Genomic DNA, 19,847 nt, shown 5'->3' with positions numbered 1-19,847 from the left:
CTTAGTTTCATCAACTTATAACTTATAAATTTTTTGAAAAAGTTAATAAGGTGTATAAGGTGTTTGGCAAACCATAAGGCCTTATGAATTTTAACTTATGGAGAAGGCAAAATAAAGGGGTTTTGAAAAGTTATGAATCTCACTTATTAATTTAACGAGTTTGATTTACATATTACACCCCTTTAACCCTCAAACTCATTACACTCCTTTTAAAAAAGAGTGTCCTTTTTAGTCATTTTAGTTTCCCCTAACACATAAGCTAATCCAAACACTTTTAAAAAACTTATTTTAAAAAATTCATAAGTTTATAAATACTTTTAACAAAAAGTCATTTTTCACTTAAATAAGCAATCCCAAACACACCCTAAATGAGTAATGGTGGACCCAAAAATTATTTTTATGGAGGACAGAGACTTTTGAAGATCATTTGTTCTATATAATAAAAATTTTCGGTTCGAATTAGATCGAATCGATCATATATATTAGAATTTCAAATTTCTAAGAGAATAAACAGTGAGATGTATGTAAACATACTTATTAAAATAAAAGGGTAAATTATATAAATGGTGTGGTGAACCACCACAAGCCCACAAGTTAAACTCGTTTGTTTGGTAAAATAAAAGATAATTTTTTAAACAAAAACTATCTACCATTATTTACCATCTTCTAAACAGTATTAACATTTAAAACATCACACTCCATCTACGATTAGCATTATTCATCAACCCATATCCGACGAGTTTAAGTGGGGCGCTTGCAAAATTTTACGGGAGACAGTCAATTTTTTCACACATATATAACGCTCCCACCCATGGCATACTGTAAGTCCGCCACTGCAAATGAACTAAGTTCCTACACGTTATAGTGTTGAAAAATTGACAACATACCGATCCAACCTTTTATAGTTATAAGTTATAACGTCTCGTAACTTTTTTACTATTTTTACGTTGAACTTGTTAGCGTTTATACGTTCTCACATTTAATGAAGTTAATAACGTCTAGTCTAGAATTGTTTCTCTTTATTAGTTTAGCAATACTTCTTTGCAGTACAATACAAAACTGGTAGCCTACTGTATTTGTTTGTAAAGCATTTTTTATAGAAAGAGATGTTTGGGAGGCAAAAACTATATATTTTTTTTGAACGGTGAATTTCACAGTTAAGTTAGATCGCAACTCCTTAAAGAGGAGCCCCACCACCCAACTCAGACCAGACTATGTTGTCTTAACCGGGCTCACGCTGACACCCGAGTTTAGCTTGGCGTTTCCCGAGAAAATTTCCAGCCACCTGCCACATGACAGATGTACCCTCCACAAGAGAAGCCTCTCTGGAGTAAATACACTGTAATAGAAAACTCGGGGGGGGGGGGGGGGCTTCAAGATTCAAACCTGACCCCTCAAAGATGGTAGGCGCTTATCCATCATTAGCATAGAAGAAACAATCTCTTACTATATATTTTTACCTAATCAAAATATAGTATTAGTTTTTTCTTAAAAACTTAAAGCTAAAAGTTCCTAAAAGCTCTCTATCAAACATATTCATGATAGACAAAACTCATAGTAAAAATGCTTAATTCTTAGGGATGGGAATGAGTCGGGTTTAGGTATTTCTAAACCCATAGGTGATTATTAAAGTCCATCCCAAAACCCATTAGGTCTTTATCGGGTAATTACCCGTCAGGTTTCGGGAATACCCAACGAATTTCGGGTTTCGTATCAAGTTTTGACAAAAACAAACATGTCGGGTTTTTATCGGGTTTCTCAAATAATATTAAATAATATTATTAACTTCAACACTAGGATTATATTATTAGATCAAACTTACTTGTAAAATCCAACACACAGTCAACACATCAAGTACAAATAGTATATACACAAAAGAAATAAAAACAAAATAGTGAACACAAAGAAAAAAAAATGAATTGTTGGGAGAGAATGAATAATATTCTTTAATTCTCCTATATAGTATTAACTATTGGAAATAAAAACAAATCATGAATTCTACTATGTAGTATTAGAAACTAAAGAACGATTTAAGATAAATATATAAAAAAGTTATGTTGGGTATATAATCAGGTATTGAGTAAATGTTATCAGGTAATCTATCAAGTCTCATATCAATAATCAACACACAAACTAAACGAATAACTCTCGTTTATATTAATCAGAAAATATCACTCTAAAAACTGATTACAAACTCTCAAACCCTAACTCAGTTTGACTCTTGATGAACCCTAACCCGGTTACGTCTAGATGAACCCTAACTCGATTACATCTCGTGTGTGTCTCTAGATGAACCCTAACTCAGTTGCATCTCACACCACACCTCTAATGTCTAACCATGACATGCTTATATAGACTAACCTAACTTGCTAGCCAAGACATTACCTATTATAATTACAATACAATTAGGAAACATAACGTAATTAGGAAACATAACCAACTATGACCGACTTGTCAATATTGGTCCCTTAAGTTCACCGACTTGTGACCTGGAGTCCGAAATTACTTCCAACAATCTAGTCAGGCAATCAAGTATTTTAGAAATCTTATACATGTGAAAAATTTCAAAACTAATCCCAAATATGCCCCAAACACTAACGGTTAGGGTAGGATGTTAAAAAAAATCCGAATTCGTATCCGAAATATCTGAAAACCCGAATCCGAATGATCCGAACTTCCGGATATCCGAAACTCGGATATTTAAATCTCGGATTCGGATAGTAATTTTCGGATAGTTTGGATATCCGAACTATTCGAATTTTTTTTAATAATTAAATAATAAATATTATTTATAAATATCGGATAATTTTTGAATACTTTGGATAATTTTTGGATATTTTTTCGGATATTTCGGATAATTTGTATAAAATCATTATTCTTTCCAAATATTTCGGATATCCAATTCACTATCCGAAGTGTTCGAATATCCGAAGTTCGAATATTTGTAAGTCCGATATCCGACTTTAAACACCCCTAGATACATATATTATCCATCTCAAATTTAGTAGGTTTCAACTTTTCGCATCAGGTTCGAATTGCACAACTATCCTTATTAATCACTTTTCCTTTAAACGCCTCTTTCTCCATTAATGTAACGCTTCCGAGCCTCGTGCTACCAAATAACATTAATGAAATTGTTTTCTCATAAATAATTTTCTTGTTATTTTATAAACCTTTGTGAAATTGCACTAATTTTGACGTTATTTTACTAATCTCGTGAAAATAACGTTAAAAGTGGCGGAAGGTTAATCAGGCATCATGTGGTGGCGTTGATAGCCGAAAGACAAGGGCACATGCACCGATCAGCCGGTGTCCCGATGATTGAGTGCTATGTGCCTTATGTCCAAGGCTTGATGCAAAACTACTATCGAGCCGGGGGTCTCACCGGAAGCAGCCTCTCTATCCCTATGGGATAGAGGTAAGGCTGTCTACATCTTACCCTCCTCAGACCCTACCATAGCATTGCTATTGGTGGGATATACTGAGTACGATGATGATGATGATGATGATTCACAACATATTCATGTTGTGACAATCTTAATTCATTTCTTTAAGTAATGTTGTTATATCTTCTAGCATTTTAGGCTTTGTTGATTTATGACTATATCGCTCATTGTCTTGATTGCTCGTGTCGGATCTTTTGAATATTCATACCAAACCTCAATTGTTGTTGAGCATATTTTTGTTTTGCATTGATTCCCCACATTATACTTCCTTGTTTCAAACTGAATTCTTGTTCTCCATATTATACTTTGATAATACTTATCGAATCTTGATCTTAAATAGTCAATTGCGACATTTATTGATTCTTTGTGGTTTTGATTATCATGTTGATTGTTATGACTTAAGATGATTAATCAAGTGTTTAGGGATATATAAATGAAATATTTAAAAGCTCTTTGGTTTGGTTGCTCCCTACATTCTCTCAAGTCATCAGATTGCATTATTTGTAAATAAAAATTTCTCATGCATTTGACCAAAATTTACGGGTATGAATCTCACTAAACCCAGATAGTCCTTAAATTGGTTATAACATCTCAATAAATTAAAAATGATACAAATATAGATGTTTGGGGCCTCTATGGTTTCGATATCTGATGTGGTTTTGAATGGACACCACCCCTTGGTTGGTCCTGCATTACGCCTACATGGTCAAGGGGATGGTCTCTTGTGAGGTTTAAGGGGCAACATCCTTGGCTGATGGCAACAAATTTACTTAATCAGAAACGTAAATATTACTAGAAGGGTTAGCGTGAAAGTTTTCGACTTTATCTTAAATGTACTTTATTGGAAACGCCTCGATAATACTAAAGGTCACTGGTGACTTTGAAGATCGGTGGTACCTTTGAATTTCGGTAGTGACTTTGAATTTCAGGTGTGAAATTGAAGGTCATAAGTGGCTATGAAACTTCGATACAGACTGGGTTTGGTACTGAAGATAACTGCTACGGTTACACTCTTAAAGTAACATTGCGGCATTTCACTCAATACCTCTTGTCATTCGACACCTATGAAAGGAAATCACTTGTTCTAATTCAGGTGGTGTTTGGGATTACTTATTTGAGTCTCTTATAACTTCTTAACTTTTAAAAAGTTAATAAGTTATATATGTTTGGAAAACAAAAAAGACTTATGGATTTTAACTTATCAACAAGGAAAACTAGGGAGGTTTGACAAGTTGGAGAAGTGTAACTTATTAACTTATTGTGTTGATTTACCTATTACATCACTTAAACCATCAAAATCCATTACACTCAATTTAAAAAAGAGTGTATTTTTTTGATAATTTTTGTCTTTGCCATAAGTTAACCGAAACACTTTTTTAAAATCTCCTTTTAAAAAAGTCATAAGTTAATAAGTCTATTTTGACTTAAATAAACAATCCAAAACACACCCTTAACTTCATTCAAATTTTACATATCAAAACCTCTTGTTATTAGAAAAAAAAAAACTATTATCTTAATTTTAATTGATTTCATGACACGTGAAGTAGTTTGATATGAAACAAATTATACTCTAAAAGCCTAAAACATAACATATCAAAGTTATATACTTATCCAACTCACAAGTCTCCAAAATACTATATAGAAAGCCATATCTTTACCTTCTACTAACATTTCGATTGTGACCCATACCAAATCAAAGAGCAATATCCAAACATAAAATAGTTAAAACCACTATCAAACATCTAAAGAATCAGGCTACTATTTAGTTAATTTATTTATTTATCAAAAATATGTATGATTATTATTTTTTTTTTAAAAAAAAGCTAAAATAATTAAGTAAAAAGATTATCAATGGCATGAGGTCTTCATACACCCACGCTGGATCTTCACACCCCCATTTTTCGTCTATACGGCTCGTATAAGTCCATACGAGTCGTATAAGCTCTTAGTCATGTCAGTTTGTATCAGGTTAATACGAGTCGTTGAAGACCTACACGGTATAGGCTGCAAAAAGTTATTCCTTATTTATACTTGTCAGTTATGTGTGATCTATACGAGCCGTATATGATCAGTAAGGTCACTATCTTTTATCAAATTACTATGAAATGAAAGTAAATAAATAAAGGTCAATCCCTCAGGCACCCACAACCTCAGATACCTTACTCTCATCAGCCAACCCAATCACAAACACACACGTGTCATCCACGTCATCAACCTTGAACCCCACTTAAACTCCCCCACGTTACCAATATAAAACCCTCTTACCCACCCGTACCTCATCTCACCCGGAACCAAGCCCACCAAAAACAACGATGGACATGGAGTCAACGGCTTCGGCAATCGGAGTATCCGTACCCGTACTCCGGTTCCTCTTATGCTTCATTTCCATCATTCCCGTCGGCTTCTTCCACCGCTTCGTCCCCGGCGGCCCCACCGGAAAACACCTCTACGCCGCCCTCACCGGCGCCGTCCTCTCTTACTTATCGTTCGGCTTCTCTTCCAATCTGCACTTTCTGGTGCCTATGTTGGTCAGCTACCTGTCAATGGTGCTGTATCGGAAACGTTGCGGATTAATTACGTTTGTGTTAGCTATGGGATACCTCATTGGATGGTACGTTATTGTTACTTCATCCTTTAATTTGGAATTTTTTATATAGTTTTGAGAAATTAGGGGCTTAGTTTTGCTGTTAACGACTACTCGAGCTCGGATAGATAGAAAGAGAGAAACCAAAGCACATTTAGTTATCAAGTCCGAGCTCTGTTGGACTTTTATACAGTAGTATTGAGATGCATAAACCGGTTTCAAACCTAATCCGGTTGGGTTTGGTCAACAAAAGTCAAAACCGTTTTATGATCGGTTTCGGTTTTGGGCTGAAACCGGTTTCTTGACTGGTTTAGGATCACCGTTTCTTGACCCATCGTGGTCGGTTTCGGTAAAAAGAATTACAAACTTGTTCCGAACCTATGGTTTCAGCCGGTTCCAGACCGGTTTCTACATAATCGGTTTCAGTTCAATTTTCGGGTTGGTTACCCAGTTTTTTCCCCATCTCTACAATAATATGCAATAATTTTACCTACACAGCCTAGCTTGTTTCGGGCTTTGGGTCGTTTAAGGTACTACACGAGCTGAGGCCGTTCCAAGTTTAGGCGCGTTTAATGTTTTTCTCAAAGTATATAAAAATAATAAAAAACGTATATAAGTTAATTAATAAATAATAAACCATCCGAGCGAGCCCAGCTTGGCTCATTTAGACCCCTAGTTATTCGAGTTGCTTAATTGTGCGGATTTTTATTGTGTTCGGTCATTGTTTTTGGATTGTATACAATCGAACGATGTTAGCTTGCCTTACTGTTCTAAGTTTGTAATATAGACACCGAATTCTCGGTTTAAGGAGTGTGAAAACTGGATTAAGAGAGTTGTTAACTGTTAATTATTTGAAACACTTGTAGCCATGTATACTACATGAGTGGAGATGCATGGAAGGAAGGAGGAATTGATGCTACTGGTAAGCTTTCTCTCCATCTTTCATAATTTGTTGCTGAAATTATATAAACAAATCATGTTGTATTGTTTTGTATTGTAAATACAAAAGAAAAAGAAAAATTGTTATTTTATTGCATACACCAGTAGGAATCACTAGATCTGCCTTAAATCGAGTTAGGTATGGTATATACTTCATGAATTGAGTAATTCATTAGCCTGCCTTGCATTGATGGCCAACCATAAAACCTAACTTCTCAATAAGTAGAAAGTGGTTGGATAGTCCATACACCATAAATGAAAAATTTTATAAAATCTTAAACCTTTTAACAATGAAAGAGTAAAAAAAATAAAAAAAAATTCAAATAAACATTATTCAAAAGGTGAAATCTTTACTGATTGCTTAATGCTAAATTCATGATTTTTATTCCCTCTCATGTAAGAGCTCTAATGGTGTTAACATTAAAAGTAATATCATGTGCAATTAACTACAACGATGGATTATTAAAAGACGAGGATCTTCGCGAATCCCAAAAGAAAACCGGTTACTTAAACTACCCTCGTTAATCGAATACACGGGATTCTGTCTCTGTTGTGCAAGTCACTTTGCAGGTCCGGTTTATGAAATCAAAGATTACCTAGATTGGACTGAAAAAAAGGGGGTACGTTGAATCAACTTCTTAATCATCTTATCTTGGTTTTATCCTAAGTTTTTGCATTATCTTTTATAAAACATTCTTCAGATTTGGATCAAGGGTTCACCATCACCATTTTTGGCAACTCTTAGAGCTCTTTTCCAAGCAGGTTTTTGCATGGGGTTGTATTTATATTTGGTACCGCATTATCCACTATCACCCAACATATAAAGAATGGGGATTTGCAAAACGACTTGGTTACCAGTACATGGCGGGCTTTACGGCCCGTTGGAAGTATTATTTCATATGGTCTATTTCAGAGGCTGCTATTATTATATCGGGCTTGGGTTTTAGTGGATGGACAGATTCTTCTCCACCCAAGGCCCGATGGGACCGGGCCAAAAACGTTGATATTTTGGGCCTCGAGTTTGCTAGGAGTGCAGTTGAGATACCACTCGTGTGGAATATACAAGTCAGCACATGGCTTCGTCATTGTAAGTTTTATTCCTTTTTTGTTATGTCGGTGGTCAAACGGGTCAAAATGGGTTGACTTGTTTGTTCATATGGGTTGAATTTGCCTAATATCTGTATCTATAGATGTTTATGACAGACTTGTACAAAAGGGGAAGAAAGCTGGTTTCTTGCAATTGCTTGTTACACAGACTGTTAGTGCTGTATGGCATGTAAGTTATTATATCCCGTTGCTTAAATTTAGGGGTAGTTAGATAAATTTGCAAAACCTTGGTTATTCAGAAATTTGACAGATATGAATCTATGATAACAGGGATTATATCCGGGCTATATTATATTCTTTGTGCAGTCTGCTATAATGATTGCTGGTTCAAGAGGTAATAATTTGGTCCTTACTTTTTTTTAAACTATGATTTGCTTAAATTGCTACATTTAATATATAATTGTTTTTATTTGTCTTGTGTGCAGCTATATACAGATGGCAACAATCGGTTCCACCAAATTTGGGATTGGTTAAGAAGTATTTATGCTTGTGAACTTTGCTTATACGGTTCTCGTTTTGAACTACTCATGCGTCGGTTTCATGGTTAGTGTTATGTTGGTTTTTTCTTTAAAACAGAGATAAAACAAGTTTGACTATTGGATTGACCTTTTTAAACTTGCCATTTAATTTCAAATTGACCATAATAAACATGGTTTTTACTTGTTTTCTTTGAAGCAAGAAGAAAAAACATAGTTTGACTTTTAAGTTAACTTTTTAAACTTGACTTTAAATTTCAAATTGACCAAAAAACTTTGAAAAATAGACACATTATGGTTTGCAATTTTGGAAAGAAAGCGGTATTTCTTCGAAGCTACTCATTCTTAGAGCAAAGAACGATTGGTGGTTGTTTTGAAAAGTCAAATAACTTGTTTTGAGATCACTCGATCAGTATGACTTTTTATGGCCAAAGTTAGTAAGGTTGCTATTAGAGTATTATCTAAAGTTACATCAGAAATATTGTCATTGTATTTTGAAGTGTTTGATCAGTTAATTTTTGTAATTTTGATGCAAGTATTCAGATCATTTTTCAAGTTAAATTTCTGGCATTAGCCTAAAATACAAAAAAAAAAAGGAAAAACAAACCTAGGTTTTAGGGGCTGACTTCAGAAAATCACGTTTTTGTGTCAAAGAAACCGCATGTAATCATATTTTTTTTTCAGATGGTTTATCTAAATAGGGATTTAAGGTAGATTGTTATACATATTTGGTTGTTTGCAACAGGTATTAAGTCTACACGAGACAATAACAGCATACGGGAGTGTATACTACATTGGAACTATTATACCTGTCGTATTGATTCTTCTTGGTAACGTTATTAAAACAAAGCCAGCTAGATCCAAAGCACGAAAAGAACAGTAAGAGAAAAACCATAATTTTACTACAAGTCAGGTCTGTATCATCAAACATCATCATCCAAATTGTCACTTAGTTGTTTTCATGTGTTAATTACGCAATCTTGTAAGGTACTATATAATATAATTATTCGTCACGAAGTAGATCTTGTTTGTTTGGATGACACATAGTCTCATAGAATGCGAGTTGTGCAGGAGATGAGTTTGTAATCAACATGATATAAAGTCATAAACTTGACTCGAACAAATAGCGATTTTACACCTTGACCCTTCATATTCCATTGAGCTTCACTGTATGCTATTTGATGTTTTTACTTGAAAGACATTTCCAGTTGTGGGGTCAAGACGCACCTCTTTTTTGAAAAAATGTGACCACCAATGCATTTTGTCTACTTTATCAGACTTTGGCTCTCTCATAGGTAACACCAGTTCTAAAAATGTCTCTAAATGCACCCGATCCCCTCTCTTTATATAAACGCTTTTGTAAATGAACGTCCATTTTCCTTACATCCTCCACATCATCCTCTCTTCTCATTAAAAAAAAAAAGAAAAAAGAAAAAAAAAACCCTATTATTGGATCTATCTTGCTAAAAATTTTTACATGCTTCGTCGAATCAAGGTATCTTGTTGGCTCATGACCCTTGCAAGATTTTGGGCTATTTAAAGGGACATGTAGATTTAGACATTATTGTTAAGAGATGCATATTGTAGAGAATATAGCATGGCACATAAGATAAACAGGGCAAAAATTCCAAAGACCATCTCCATCTTTAAGGCATCACCTTCTTCTCTTCGTCCATTATTCACAAACACATCGAATTACTACTTTAAGAATCTCATTCACCAATAACCTTTGCATACTTGCAAGAATATCCATGGTATAAACCCATTATTACTCTATATTTCTTCAAATTGTAAGTTGTAATAAGTTTTGAACCATAGTCAAGTGATCATAAGCAAATCGATCAGTTTCAGACTTTCGGGGCTTTTCTTCTTTGGTAGATATATACTGAAACTTGAAACTAGTTATGGAGTTATGATCTGCCAAAGGAGAGTTGCCAAACTAATAAGAGTCGAGAAATATAATACAAATAATCAAGTCTCATCAAATTATCCTAGTGTAGGTTTAATTAACATACAACACCACATTCTCAAGTCTCACCATTTTACAAGAATAATTGTCTTAACAAATAAAGAACTCAACATTTAGTTCATTGTTTTTGAATCACCCACGCCCGAACAGATAAAAATGGTCGATAAACATAAACTAATATCATTTCATAAAATTACCTTAAATTATGTTTGGCTCCAAATAGATCGATCAGCCCTGTCAAATGTCGATTGTTATGCCAAACCACTCATATATGAACGCGTCAAAACAGGCAACACGTGAGTAGGAGCTTACTACCCGTTAGATATTTTTTTTAGAACGACAATCCCCCCCCCCCCCCCCCCAACCTGCTCCTAGATTTAAACCGCTGTCATTGCCTCAAACCGTTGATAGTCTTTGTACCACCGGTACAATATCCTGTTCAGTTTTTGAACAAGAGCATGCCGCAAACATGATCCAAAATATTATGCAAATTCACATGACCAAATGAGTATCAAGCTATCATTTCCAACAATTTTATTAATCAAAACAATCCAGAAAATAAACCTCAACAAAAATACAAAATATCATCAACACTTCCTGTCAATTTAAAAATACATCAATAACATCAGCAAAACACGACAAGCAAGCGCAACTTCAAACCTTACGGTTAGGCTGCAACGGGTGTCTTTCGGTTTGGCTCAAACACATACTTCACAAGCGACTCTTTAATCGACAAGAGTTCGGGAAACTCGGTTTTCAACTTGGTAGTATCAAGCTCGTTATTGCTTCTAGGTGCAATAATCACCTTAGCTTGCTCCTCCAGATTGAAATTATTCCAAGTGTAACTCGGGTCAATGTACTCGCGGTACAACTCCAAGACCTCGTTATGGCTGACACAACCCGGGTTTGTGAAATTGTAGATCCCGGTTAGGTTTCTTTTAGCCATTTCAATAGAAATCGGGAGGAGTTCATCAAGAATGGTCATGGAGTTCGGGATGTTGACCACTTTCTCATAGCGACTGATTTTGGTGATGAAGTTTCGCGGGTTTGTAAGATCTGATGAGATTGGCATTCGTACACGTAACGTGCATACATTCTCATAGTTTTTGAGTAATTCTTCGACCTGCGGGTCAAACAATGAGAAGATAAGGTTTGACTTTATGAAGATTAACATTCGACTTGAAAAAATACAAATCAAGATTTAGAAAGCGGGTCTTTATCATTTAACTTATGGACCCGCGATATGACATACGATCTGTATGAATCAAAGAGAGGTTAGAAATATCTTTCAATAGCTCTTCTTGAACTTAGATCTACCACATTTTCATCCATAATTATAAACCCACACAAAATTATCACAAAGGTTCTAATCAACTTAATTATTATTATTATTATTTATTTTAATTTCAAACACAAACAAGTTGTAACATCATTTAAGATCTTAGATCCATCAAACTCATGGTAAAAAAAGGGATACCATTCCCATGGTGACTGTATATATCTATACGAGCCGTATATGCCACATATGACTAACAAGTGTTCGAAGTGGAACAAAAAAATCGCTTTTTGCTTTCTATACGGCCCGTAGCCATATACAAGCCGTATAGGACTTCAACCGCTCGAATAGAGTTAGACACAACTCAGGTCCTATACGAGCCATATAGTGATGTGTAAAGATCCATAGCGGTTTACGAATATCTTATGCCTAAAAAAAACCTCAAAAAAAAACATCATAATTCACAAAATTATAACAAGGTCATTGCACAAATCTTCAAAAAATGAGATCTTGAAATAAAAACCTAAGGCGTTAACTTTACTTTCTCACATTTGGTGGGTCCCAATCTTACTTTTACAAATAACCCACAAAATCAGCCACACAAATCTACATAATCAAAGTATCAAAACAATGAAGGGTATGTTTGGCATGAAGCTTTTAGGAGCTACAAGCTTTAAGCTTTTAAGAAAAAGCTCCTACTCGATTAAAAGCCTTGTTTGGTTCAAGGAGCTTGAAGCTTTTAGGTCAGGAGAAAAAGCTTGAAGCTTGAAGCTTAAACTAGTAGCGTTTAGAAAGAGCTACAAGCTTTTAGTATGTTAATTACTTAAATAACCTTCCAAAATAAATACATTTACTATTTTTATTTATAGTTATGCCCATTTTAGTAATTTTATACATTTTATTAAAAGCTTCAGCTACTCTGCTAAACATCCAAATATGTCTAAAAAGCTACAGCTTCCAGCCAACAGCTAACGGCTACAGCCAGCAGCCACCGGCTAGTTTTGCCAAACATACCCGAAATCACATCAAGATCTTAGATCCACCCACAATTTCCAACAACCCCACACAAAATATCTCAAAAAAAAACACAAATCCATCAAAAGGGCAATGCACCAATCACCAAGACTAAACGAAGACTAAACCAATATCCAAATAAAAATCAAAACTTTAACCAAATTAAGTTACTTTTAACATAACATAATAATCTTACCATGGCCTTAGTCTTGGAGTAAAACGACCCGGTAAAGTTGGGAGTATCCTCTTCCTTAAACCCGACACCCGACCCGAGCTGATGCTCCGAATCATACTCAAATATACACCCAGTCGCGTAATTAATCAAAACCAACCCCTTTTCCCTGCACACGTCAGCAAGCGTCAGCGTGCCCACAACGTTGGTCCGAATGGTCTCCACCTTGTGCGACTCGCACCAGTCAACGTTCGGCCGCCCGGTCACTCCGGCGGCGTTGAACACGTGGGTTGGGTTCACGGCGGCGATGTCGGCGACAAGGCTTTCGCGGGACTCCAGCCGGCCGTAGCCGTAGGCGTAATTGATGTTCTGGGACTCGCATATTTTGCCCAGTAGACCGCCGATCCAGCCGGTCCGGCCGTAGATCAAGAACTTGAGTGGGGTTGCAGGTGAACCGTTGAATTGGGAGACCATGGTTGGTTTGATTGATTGATGTGAATAATAATATTATTATTGTATTGCAGGTGAGTTAAGTGTGTGAGGTTTATTTGTTTTATAGAGGGGTGAGAGATTTGTGGGGAAGAAGATTCGACAGCTGTTGTTTTTATTTATTACTCCTGTTTACTAATGTAATTTACTTGTCTGATGGTGTCGGTGTGTAATAAAAATTACCGGTTATTTTTAAAAACATGTTTCAAAGTTTTTGTTAATATTTGCGAATAATTTCAGAAATATGTATTTTAAATTAGTCGTGATGACTAGTAGTTTATAAAACTGGTCGAAACGACTATGTTAGGTTAAGAAAAATTTTGGAGACGGGTATTTTGAAACAATAAACTTGTCGGGACGATTATTTTGGGTAAATAATAGTTTGGGTAAGTTTTTATGAATTATGAAACTTTTTGTACTTTTCTTAATATATATTATTATATTTAATTTTACTCATAATTAGTTTTCCTTTTATAACTTTTAAAATATCAAGTTTTACTCATGGTTACTTTTCCTTTTAAAATTTCATAATTCATAAAAACTCGCTCAAATTTTTTTTCTTAAAATACTCGTCCGGACAAGTTTAGTGTTTCAAAATACTCGTCCCGACAAGTTTAAGGCTAAAGATACTTGTCTCTGAAATTTTCTTAGCCTAAAATAGTCGTCGCGACCAGTTTTGTAAACTACTCATTGACATCAAAAATATAGTCGTCACGACTTGTTTAAAATACATATTTTTAGAATTTTTTGTAAATAATACATTAAAACTTGAAACTTGTTTTTGAAAAAATTTAACTATTTTAAGAATTTTTACATAAAATTGACTTGAAATTGATGTCTAAGGAATCATGAAAAGCTTCTGTCCAAGGAATTACTTACCTAACATGTCGACTAATAATTATGTGTGATGTATATAATTGAATGTCAAATGTTTATGCTATCTTTCATTGAACGGAAAATTATTACACCATTCTTCTATTATATTTTTTTACCGTGGGATATGAAATCTCACTATTTTAAAGGAACTACCCATTAACAAACAGCTTGATATTGGATATTATTGGGTTACAAGTCATTAGTAATTAAAGCTAAAATTTAAAAAGTTTAAGATATAATACTAACATTAATTGGTCACGTTTTGGTTAATATTTTTGATTATGTTGTGTAATTTTTGTAACAAGTTTAACATCTAATACTGATGCTTATTAATATCCAAGTTAGGACTCTCACTTTTACCCGAAACACAACCCGAAGAAACCTGTACTCGAACCCGAGCTAACCCAACCCGATAAACCTGAAGCTAAGAAAAGGCTAACCTAAACCCGAACCAAATTAATTCGGGTTCGTTCTTCGGTTTGATCTATGGGTTTCGAGTTAACTCAAAAAACCCGAATAAACTTGTAGTTTTAAAACTATATATATATATATATATGTATGTATATATATTTAGGTATAATAGATTAAGCCTTAGCCACTAAAGTTATCAGAATCTTGCCATAATCAAATCTTATCATTCCACCTATTATGGATTGATTGTTTGTTGTTAATATATGTTTTCCGTTTATGACTAATGGCAGTCGTAATCAAATAACTAAATCACGTCTTATTGAAGACGATTATGGTTGGAATTGTTTTACTCTTATTTTGAATTTTTTATCTGGTTATGTTGGTTTATTAATTGGTTATTTACGTTACGAGCAAAGAAGAATATGCATGTTGTTTTAAATTTAGTATTGTAGTATGTTAACTTTTTTATTTTTTTAGTTTTCTAGGATACTCGAAACCCGATTAATCAACCTGAAAAAACGCAAACCCGAATTACCCATACCCGAAAAACCCTTAAGAGATTTGGGTTGGGTTTTGAGTGATTTAAGAGTTTTAAAAAAAGATTGGGTTGGTTGATTTGTCAATGTGGATGTTCTAAAAGTTAAAAAAGAAAAATGATATTCGTGAGTGAAAAACCCACTATGAAGAAACACTAACCAGACCCCGGGCAGATTACTGGTAACCTGGGGGTTGGAGAGCAGTTTCCCACGAGGGGTTAGACCCTTGGAAGATGGTTCTTCTGATAACCTGCAAAACAGACACCGTGAGCTCGTCACTGAGAAGGGGGGGGTTCCTCCTTGTGACCACCCTCCGGCGTGAGAATCAGACTAGATTGCTCTTTAAATATAAAAGTATATTAAGAGATTGCTAGAGCAGATATCAGGTATATATGATAAGATAAGATGTTGTAAGATGATCATACCATTGGGATATTTATAGCCGAAGGTAGGTTTCCAAGGGGTTTAGCCGGCCCAACACGCTACCAACTGTAACCTATGCACGTGCCTTGCCTGTGAGTGGTGGATAGGTAGCGGCTGACACAGAGCAGGCGTGTCGTGCACTCTTCCTCTTCTGCCAACTACAGGCTAGGCACGTGGTATGGCAGGAGTTGGTGGGTAGGCGGCGGCTATTGGTCACAGTGCTGTGGCGTGCTGTCTGCCATGCTGCTGTCAGTGAGCTGTCGCATTCTTGGTCAGATCTTTTGTCTGTACCTCGTCAGGTATCACACAAAAGATCCTCCATCATACGGACTGGCTCATTTAGGCGGGAGTTTTCCCCCTCCCGCCTTTGCTCATTCCTTCAGGTGACACTGGGGAGAGTTAAGTGCCTTGTGCGTGTAGCCATGCTGCGCGGGTGGCCTTCCCTAATGGCTTGTATCCGAGGCTGCGGGGACAGGCGGAGTCCTTCACCATTGGGAGGCATTTCCTGCGGGACCAGCTTGCGTACTGCGCGTAAGGACGTTACGACTCTGAGCATGGTTGGTCCTGCGGATCCAGTTGGTCTCTGCGCAGACGTCCCTGTTTAAGGTGAGTCTTGCGGGTCCAACTGGGCTCTGCTGGGACCTACCTCTTCAAGTCCCCCCAGTCCAATGTTCTTCTCATGAGTGTTTAATAAAATGAGGTGAACTTTTGGACTTGAGCAAAGGGTTTTGAAAAGGGTTTTGTAAGGTTTTCCATGGGGATTCTTTCCGCGGAAGTCCTTGTCACTTGCAGAAATGCCCGAGTTTCCTGCTTGGTCTTTGGGTATGATGCGGGTAGGTCTGTAACCTCCTCGCAAGTCAGGAGCATTGAGTCCCAGTTGTATGTATTTTCCATGAGGTTTTGGTAGTTTTGAACATAGTGATCAATTATGTTAAGACCACCAATTCCATCTTGGAGCTTCAAACAACGTAGTTCTCGACGTTCCCGCTATGCGGGGATGTTATTTCCGTTTCCGCAAGCATTGCCCAGAAGATCCTTCTTGGTTTCAATTCCCAGCGGAGCGCTAGGTATGTGAAGGGTTTTGCCTTAACACTGTACCTGTGCTCGTCTTACGGTTACTTTACTTCCAAGGTATTCCTGGCGTCAATTCCCTGCGGGTGTTAGGTATGTGAAGGGTTTTGCCTTTACACTGTACCCGCACCCGTCTTATAGTTACTTGGTTGCCGAGGTACTTGGCTTTAATTCCCTGCGGGTGCTAGGTATGTGAAGGGTTTTGCCTTAACACTGTACCCGCATCCGTCTTACGGTTACTTGTTCACCAAGGTTTTCTTGGCTTCAATTCCCTGCGGGTGTTAGGTATGTGAAGGGTTTTGCCTTAACACTACCCACAGCCGTCTTACGGTTATTTGTTTGCCAAGATTTATTTGGCTTCAATTCCCTGCGGGTGCTAGGTATGTGAAGGGTTTTGCCTTTACACTGTACCCGCATCCGTCTTACGGTTACTTGCTTGCCAAGGGGTAAGGGGTATTTTCCCGCTTACTTTTTAATATTTTCGAATTTTGAATTTTGAAATTCGAAGAGTTGGTGAAAAGATAAGTCCAAACCTCTGAAACGTCGTGCGACGGTTTCTTCTGACTGTGTCAGGACGTGCAGGGAGTTATGGTGACGTGACAGAACATGGTCATTCCAGTTGCTTTTTCAGGCGCGTGGGCACGGGATTTCGGGCGCGTAGCCGCGAAATCTCTGGCATACGTCCTTGTGACAGATGTTGCCAGCTTGCTTTTGTCACGCGTCATAGTTTCATTGCACCTTTGGTTTCTCTCTCTTCCGTATTAAATTCATCGCATTAATTGCGATTACTATATAAAGGGGGAGAGGGTTATTTGCAATTCACACTTTTCACTTTCATCTCTTCTTCTCAAGTAATTTCCGGCGAATTTTTCTGTTCAGTAAAGCATTACCCTGAAATCTCTTTTTATCTTTCTTCCACCATGTCTTCTCATGATGCTGATGACCAGAAGACTGCTGGCGAATGCCAGTGCTCTCTTCCTGTCGATCTGTACCAGTATATCGTCAGGAAGTTCATGCTCGAGTCTCTCGAGCCTGAGTTTCCTGAACCCCACCATACTGTGTACGATGCCCCTAGTGGCAAGATCGGGGTTTATGCTGCATTCTTTGTCTACGGAAACCTTAGGTTTCCGTTGACAAAGTTTGTGTACCGTGTCCTGGAGAGGCACGGTGTGCACCTGACAGAGGTGCACCCCATGGCCATTGCCAAGGTCCGGCACTTTGAGTGGGTGTGCCGGATACTGGGCCTTGAGCCCCTCGTTGACCGTCTGATGACCTTCTACACTTGGAGGTGCATCCAGGGGTGGTACACTCTTACAACCCGTATCAAGGGTTTAAAGATTTGTACCACCGAGCGGAGTCTTCGCTCATGGAGGAGAGAGTTCTTCTTCATATCCGCTCGCGCCATCCCCATCGCCATGAAGTTCAAGAATGGTCAGGCGCTTCCGAACCTTCCCGCCCTCAACTACGAGGAGGCGGAATGGTTCTCGAAGATATCCCGGGTCCGGTCCCCGGTTTTCCGTTTTCCGGAGTCGGCGATGGTGATGCTGGGGATGAGCCGGGTGTGGAAGGCGGCGAATGCGGATAAGGTTCCGATCGTCCTTGAATATGGTTCGAACTCTGTCCCTTATGGTACGTCTTGTTTCATTTTGCTGACTTTGATTTTTTCTAACTTTCTTGTTGATTTCAGAGGGGAACGATCTTCAGTCGCTCCTGAACCCGCGGGAGGAAGATGGTCCCGCGCGGATGGGTACTCGTGCTCTGGACGAGAACGAGTTGCCCATCTTAGAGCAGACCGCGGGTCGGTTCGTGGAGGTTTACCCGCCAGGCCAAGAGATCCTGAGCCACCGACGGCCAGGTAAGCCTATCTTCTACCCTGAACCTCTCAATGCTGTGCCTGCTGCTGGAGTTGACATTTCTTCTTCTGAGGAATCCGCAGAAGGTCCTCCACTGGTGCGGAAGAAAAAGGCTGCCGTCGGGAAAGGCAAGGAGAAGGTGGCCTCTACGGCCGACCCGGTAGTCCTATCTGACTCGGAGTCAGATAGTGCAGAGGTGGCGGGGAAGCCCGGTGGTGAGGAGACCACCGCTCCGGAGGCTGTAGCTGTTACCTCCGGGGAGGCAGCGACGACGACGGTTACCGGTGTCAAGAGGCCGGCTCCATCGGGTTCGCCCCCGCTCGTCCGTACGTTCAAGCTCAAGAAACCCCGTAAGTACCCCCATAATTCGTCTAGATTTGTTGTTTCAAATAAATTTTCTAACACTTTTGCTTGTGCAGGTGTGGATGCTGACGCATTCCAGGGTGGAGTTGGAGCAAGTATTCCCCCGCCAATGAGGGAAGGCTCGGTCAGCCTTCCCGAGGCGTCGACCCAGGCGTCTGCGCCTGCTTCCGTTGGTTCCAGCCTTCCTGAGGCTGTTCCAGCTGAGAAGGTGTCTCCGCCGGCCGTGAGTGCAATTTTTACAACATCTTTCACGGAGCCGGCGGTTACTGTTGCTGAGGAGGCGACGCCAACAATGGCTACCACAGCGGCTGCCACTATACCTGCGCCACCGGCACCGACGGCCGGACCATCAGGTACGCGCCGGGCTTCCCGCCGATCTATGCCACCTTCCCTTCTGCCTGACCTGTTGGATGGATTTCCTTTAGGTTCAGGTGATGGGTTTGGCGGCTATCGGCCTGTTATTGACCCTACAGGTACGTAGGGTTCTTTTTCCTTTGTATATTTTTGTCATCTTTTCCTAACTGCCTTTGTTTCTTTTGCAGTGTCGGATTCCAATGAAGTGTATGTTCCAAGATGGAACATACGCCGAGGAACAACCCTTCGCACCCCTGTGGAGTGCGTGGATTGGGCTCGCCACGCTGCTCCTCATGGTGCGTTGGGGGAAGCCATGGCTAGCTACCAGGAGGGTAGGCTAACCAATGAGCTTCGGGTTCTCCAAGCCCGGATGCAGCCCCGCGTCGAGCTGCTTTGTCGTGAAAACGACAAGTTAAAAGCAGCTCGCGCCAAAGAAATATCTGAGACGCGGGCTCTGCGGGAGGAGAACCGGCAGTTGGCCGCTGCCG

At 38.4% G+C, this 19,847-nt stretch overlaps 1 protein-coding gene and 1 pseudogene across 2 annotated transcripts; one reads left to right on the top strand and one right to left on the bottom strand.

Annotated features, from left to right (window-relative positions):
- The first annotated feature begins 5,622 nt into the window (after positions 1 to 5,622).
- On the top strand, positions 5,623 to 9,507 carry LOC143613981 (lysophospholipid acyltransferase 1-like; annotated as a pseudogene). Its single transcript, XR_013150219.1, has 8 exons — positions 5,623 to 6,057; positions 6,897 to 6,953; positions 7,371 to 7,589; positions 7,671 to 8,056; positions 8,160 to 8,245; positions 8,347 to 8,410; positions 8,502 to 8,619; positions 9,298 to 9,507. The product of XR_013150219.1 is annotated as a lysophospholipid acyltransferase 1-like (transcript).
- Positions 9,508 to 11,018: 1,511 nt separating this feature from the next.
- Positions 11,019 to 13,519, bottom strand: LOC143613979 (bifunctional dTDP-4-dehydrorhamnose 3,5-epimerase/dTDP-4-dehydrorhamnose reductase-like). Its single transcript, XM_077087548.1, has 2 exons — positions 13,008 to 13,519; positions 11,019 to 11,644 (listed from the first exon to the last, which is right to left on the bottom strand). The coding sequence occupies exons 1-2, from the start codon at positions 13,455 to 13,457 to the stop codon at positions 11,189 to 11,191; spliced, it is 906 nt and encodes a 301-aa protein (XP_076943663.1). The 5' UTR covers positions 13,458 to 13,519; the 3' UTR covers positions 11,019 to 11,188.
- Between the last annotated feature and the right edge of the window lie 6,328 nt (positions 13,520 to 19,847).

Source organism: Bidens hawaiensis, unplaced genomic scaffold (genome assembly GCF_021521415.1).
Source record: "Bidens hawaiensis isolate Kalapana, Puna unplaced genomic scaffold, B.hawaiensis_p1.1 tig00038597_1, whole genome shotgun sequence".
In the NCBI taxonomy this organism is placed as follows: Eukaryota; Viridiplantae; Streptophyta; class Magnoliopsida; order Asterales; family Asteraceae; genus Bidens; species Bidens hawaiensis.
This window is presented reverse-complemented; position numbering and strand designations above follow the sequence as displayed.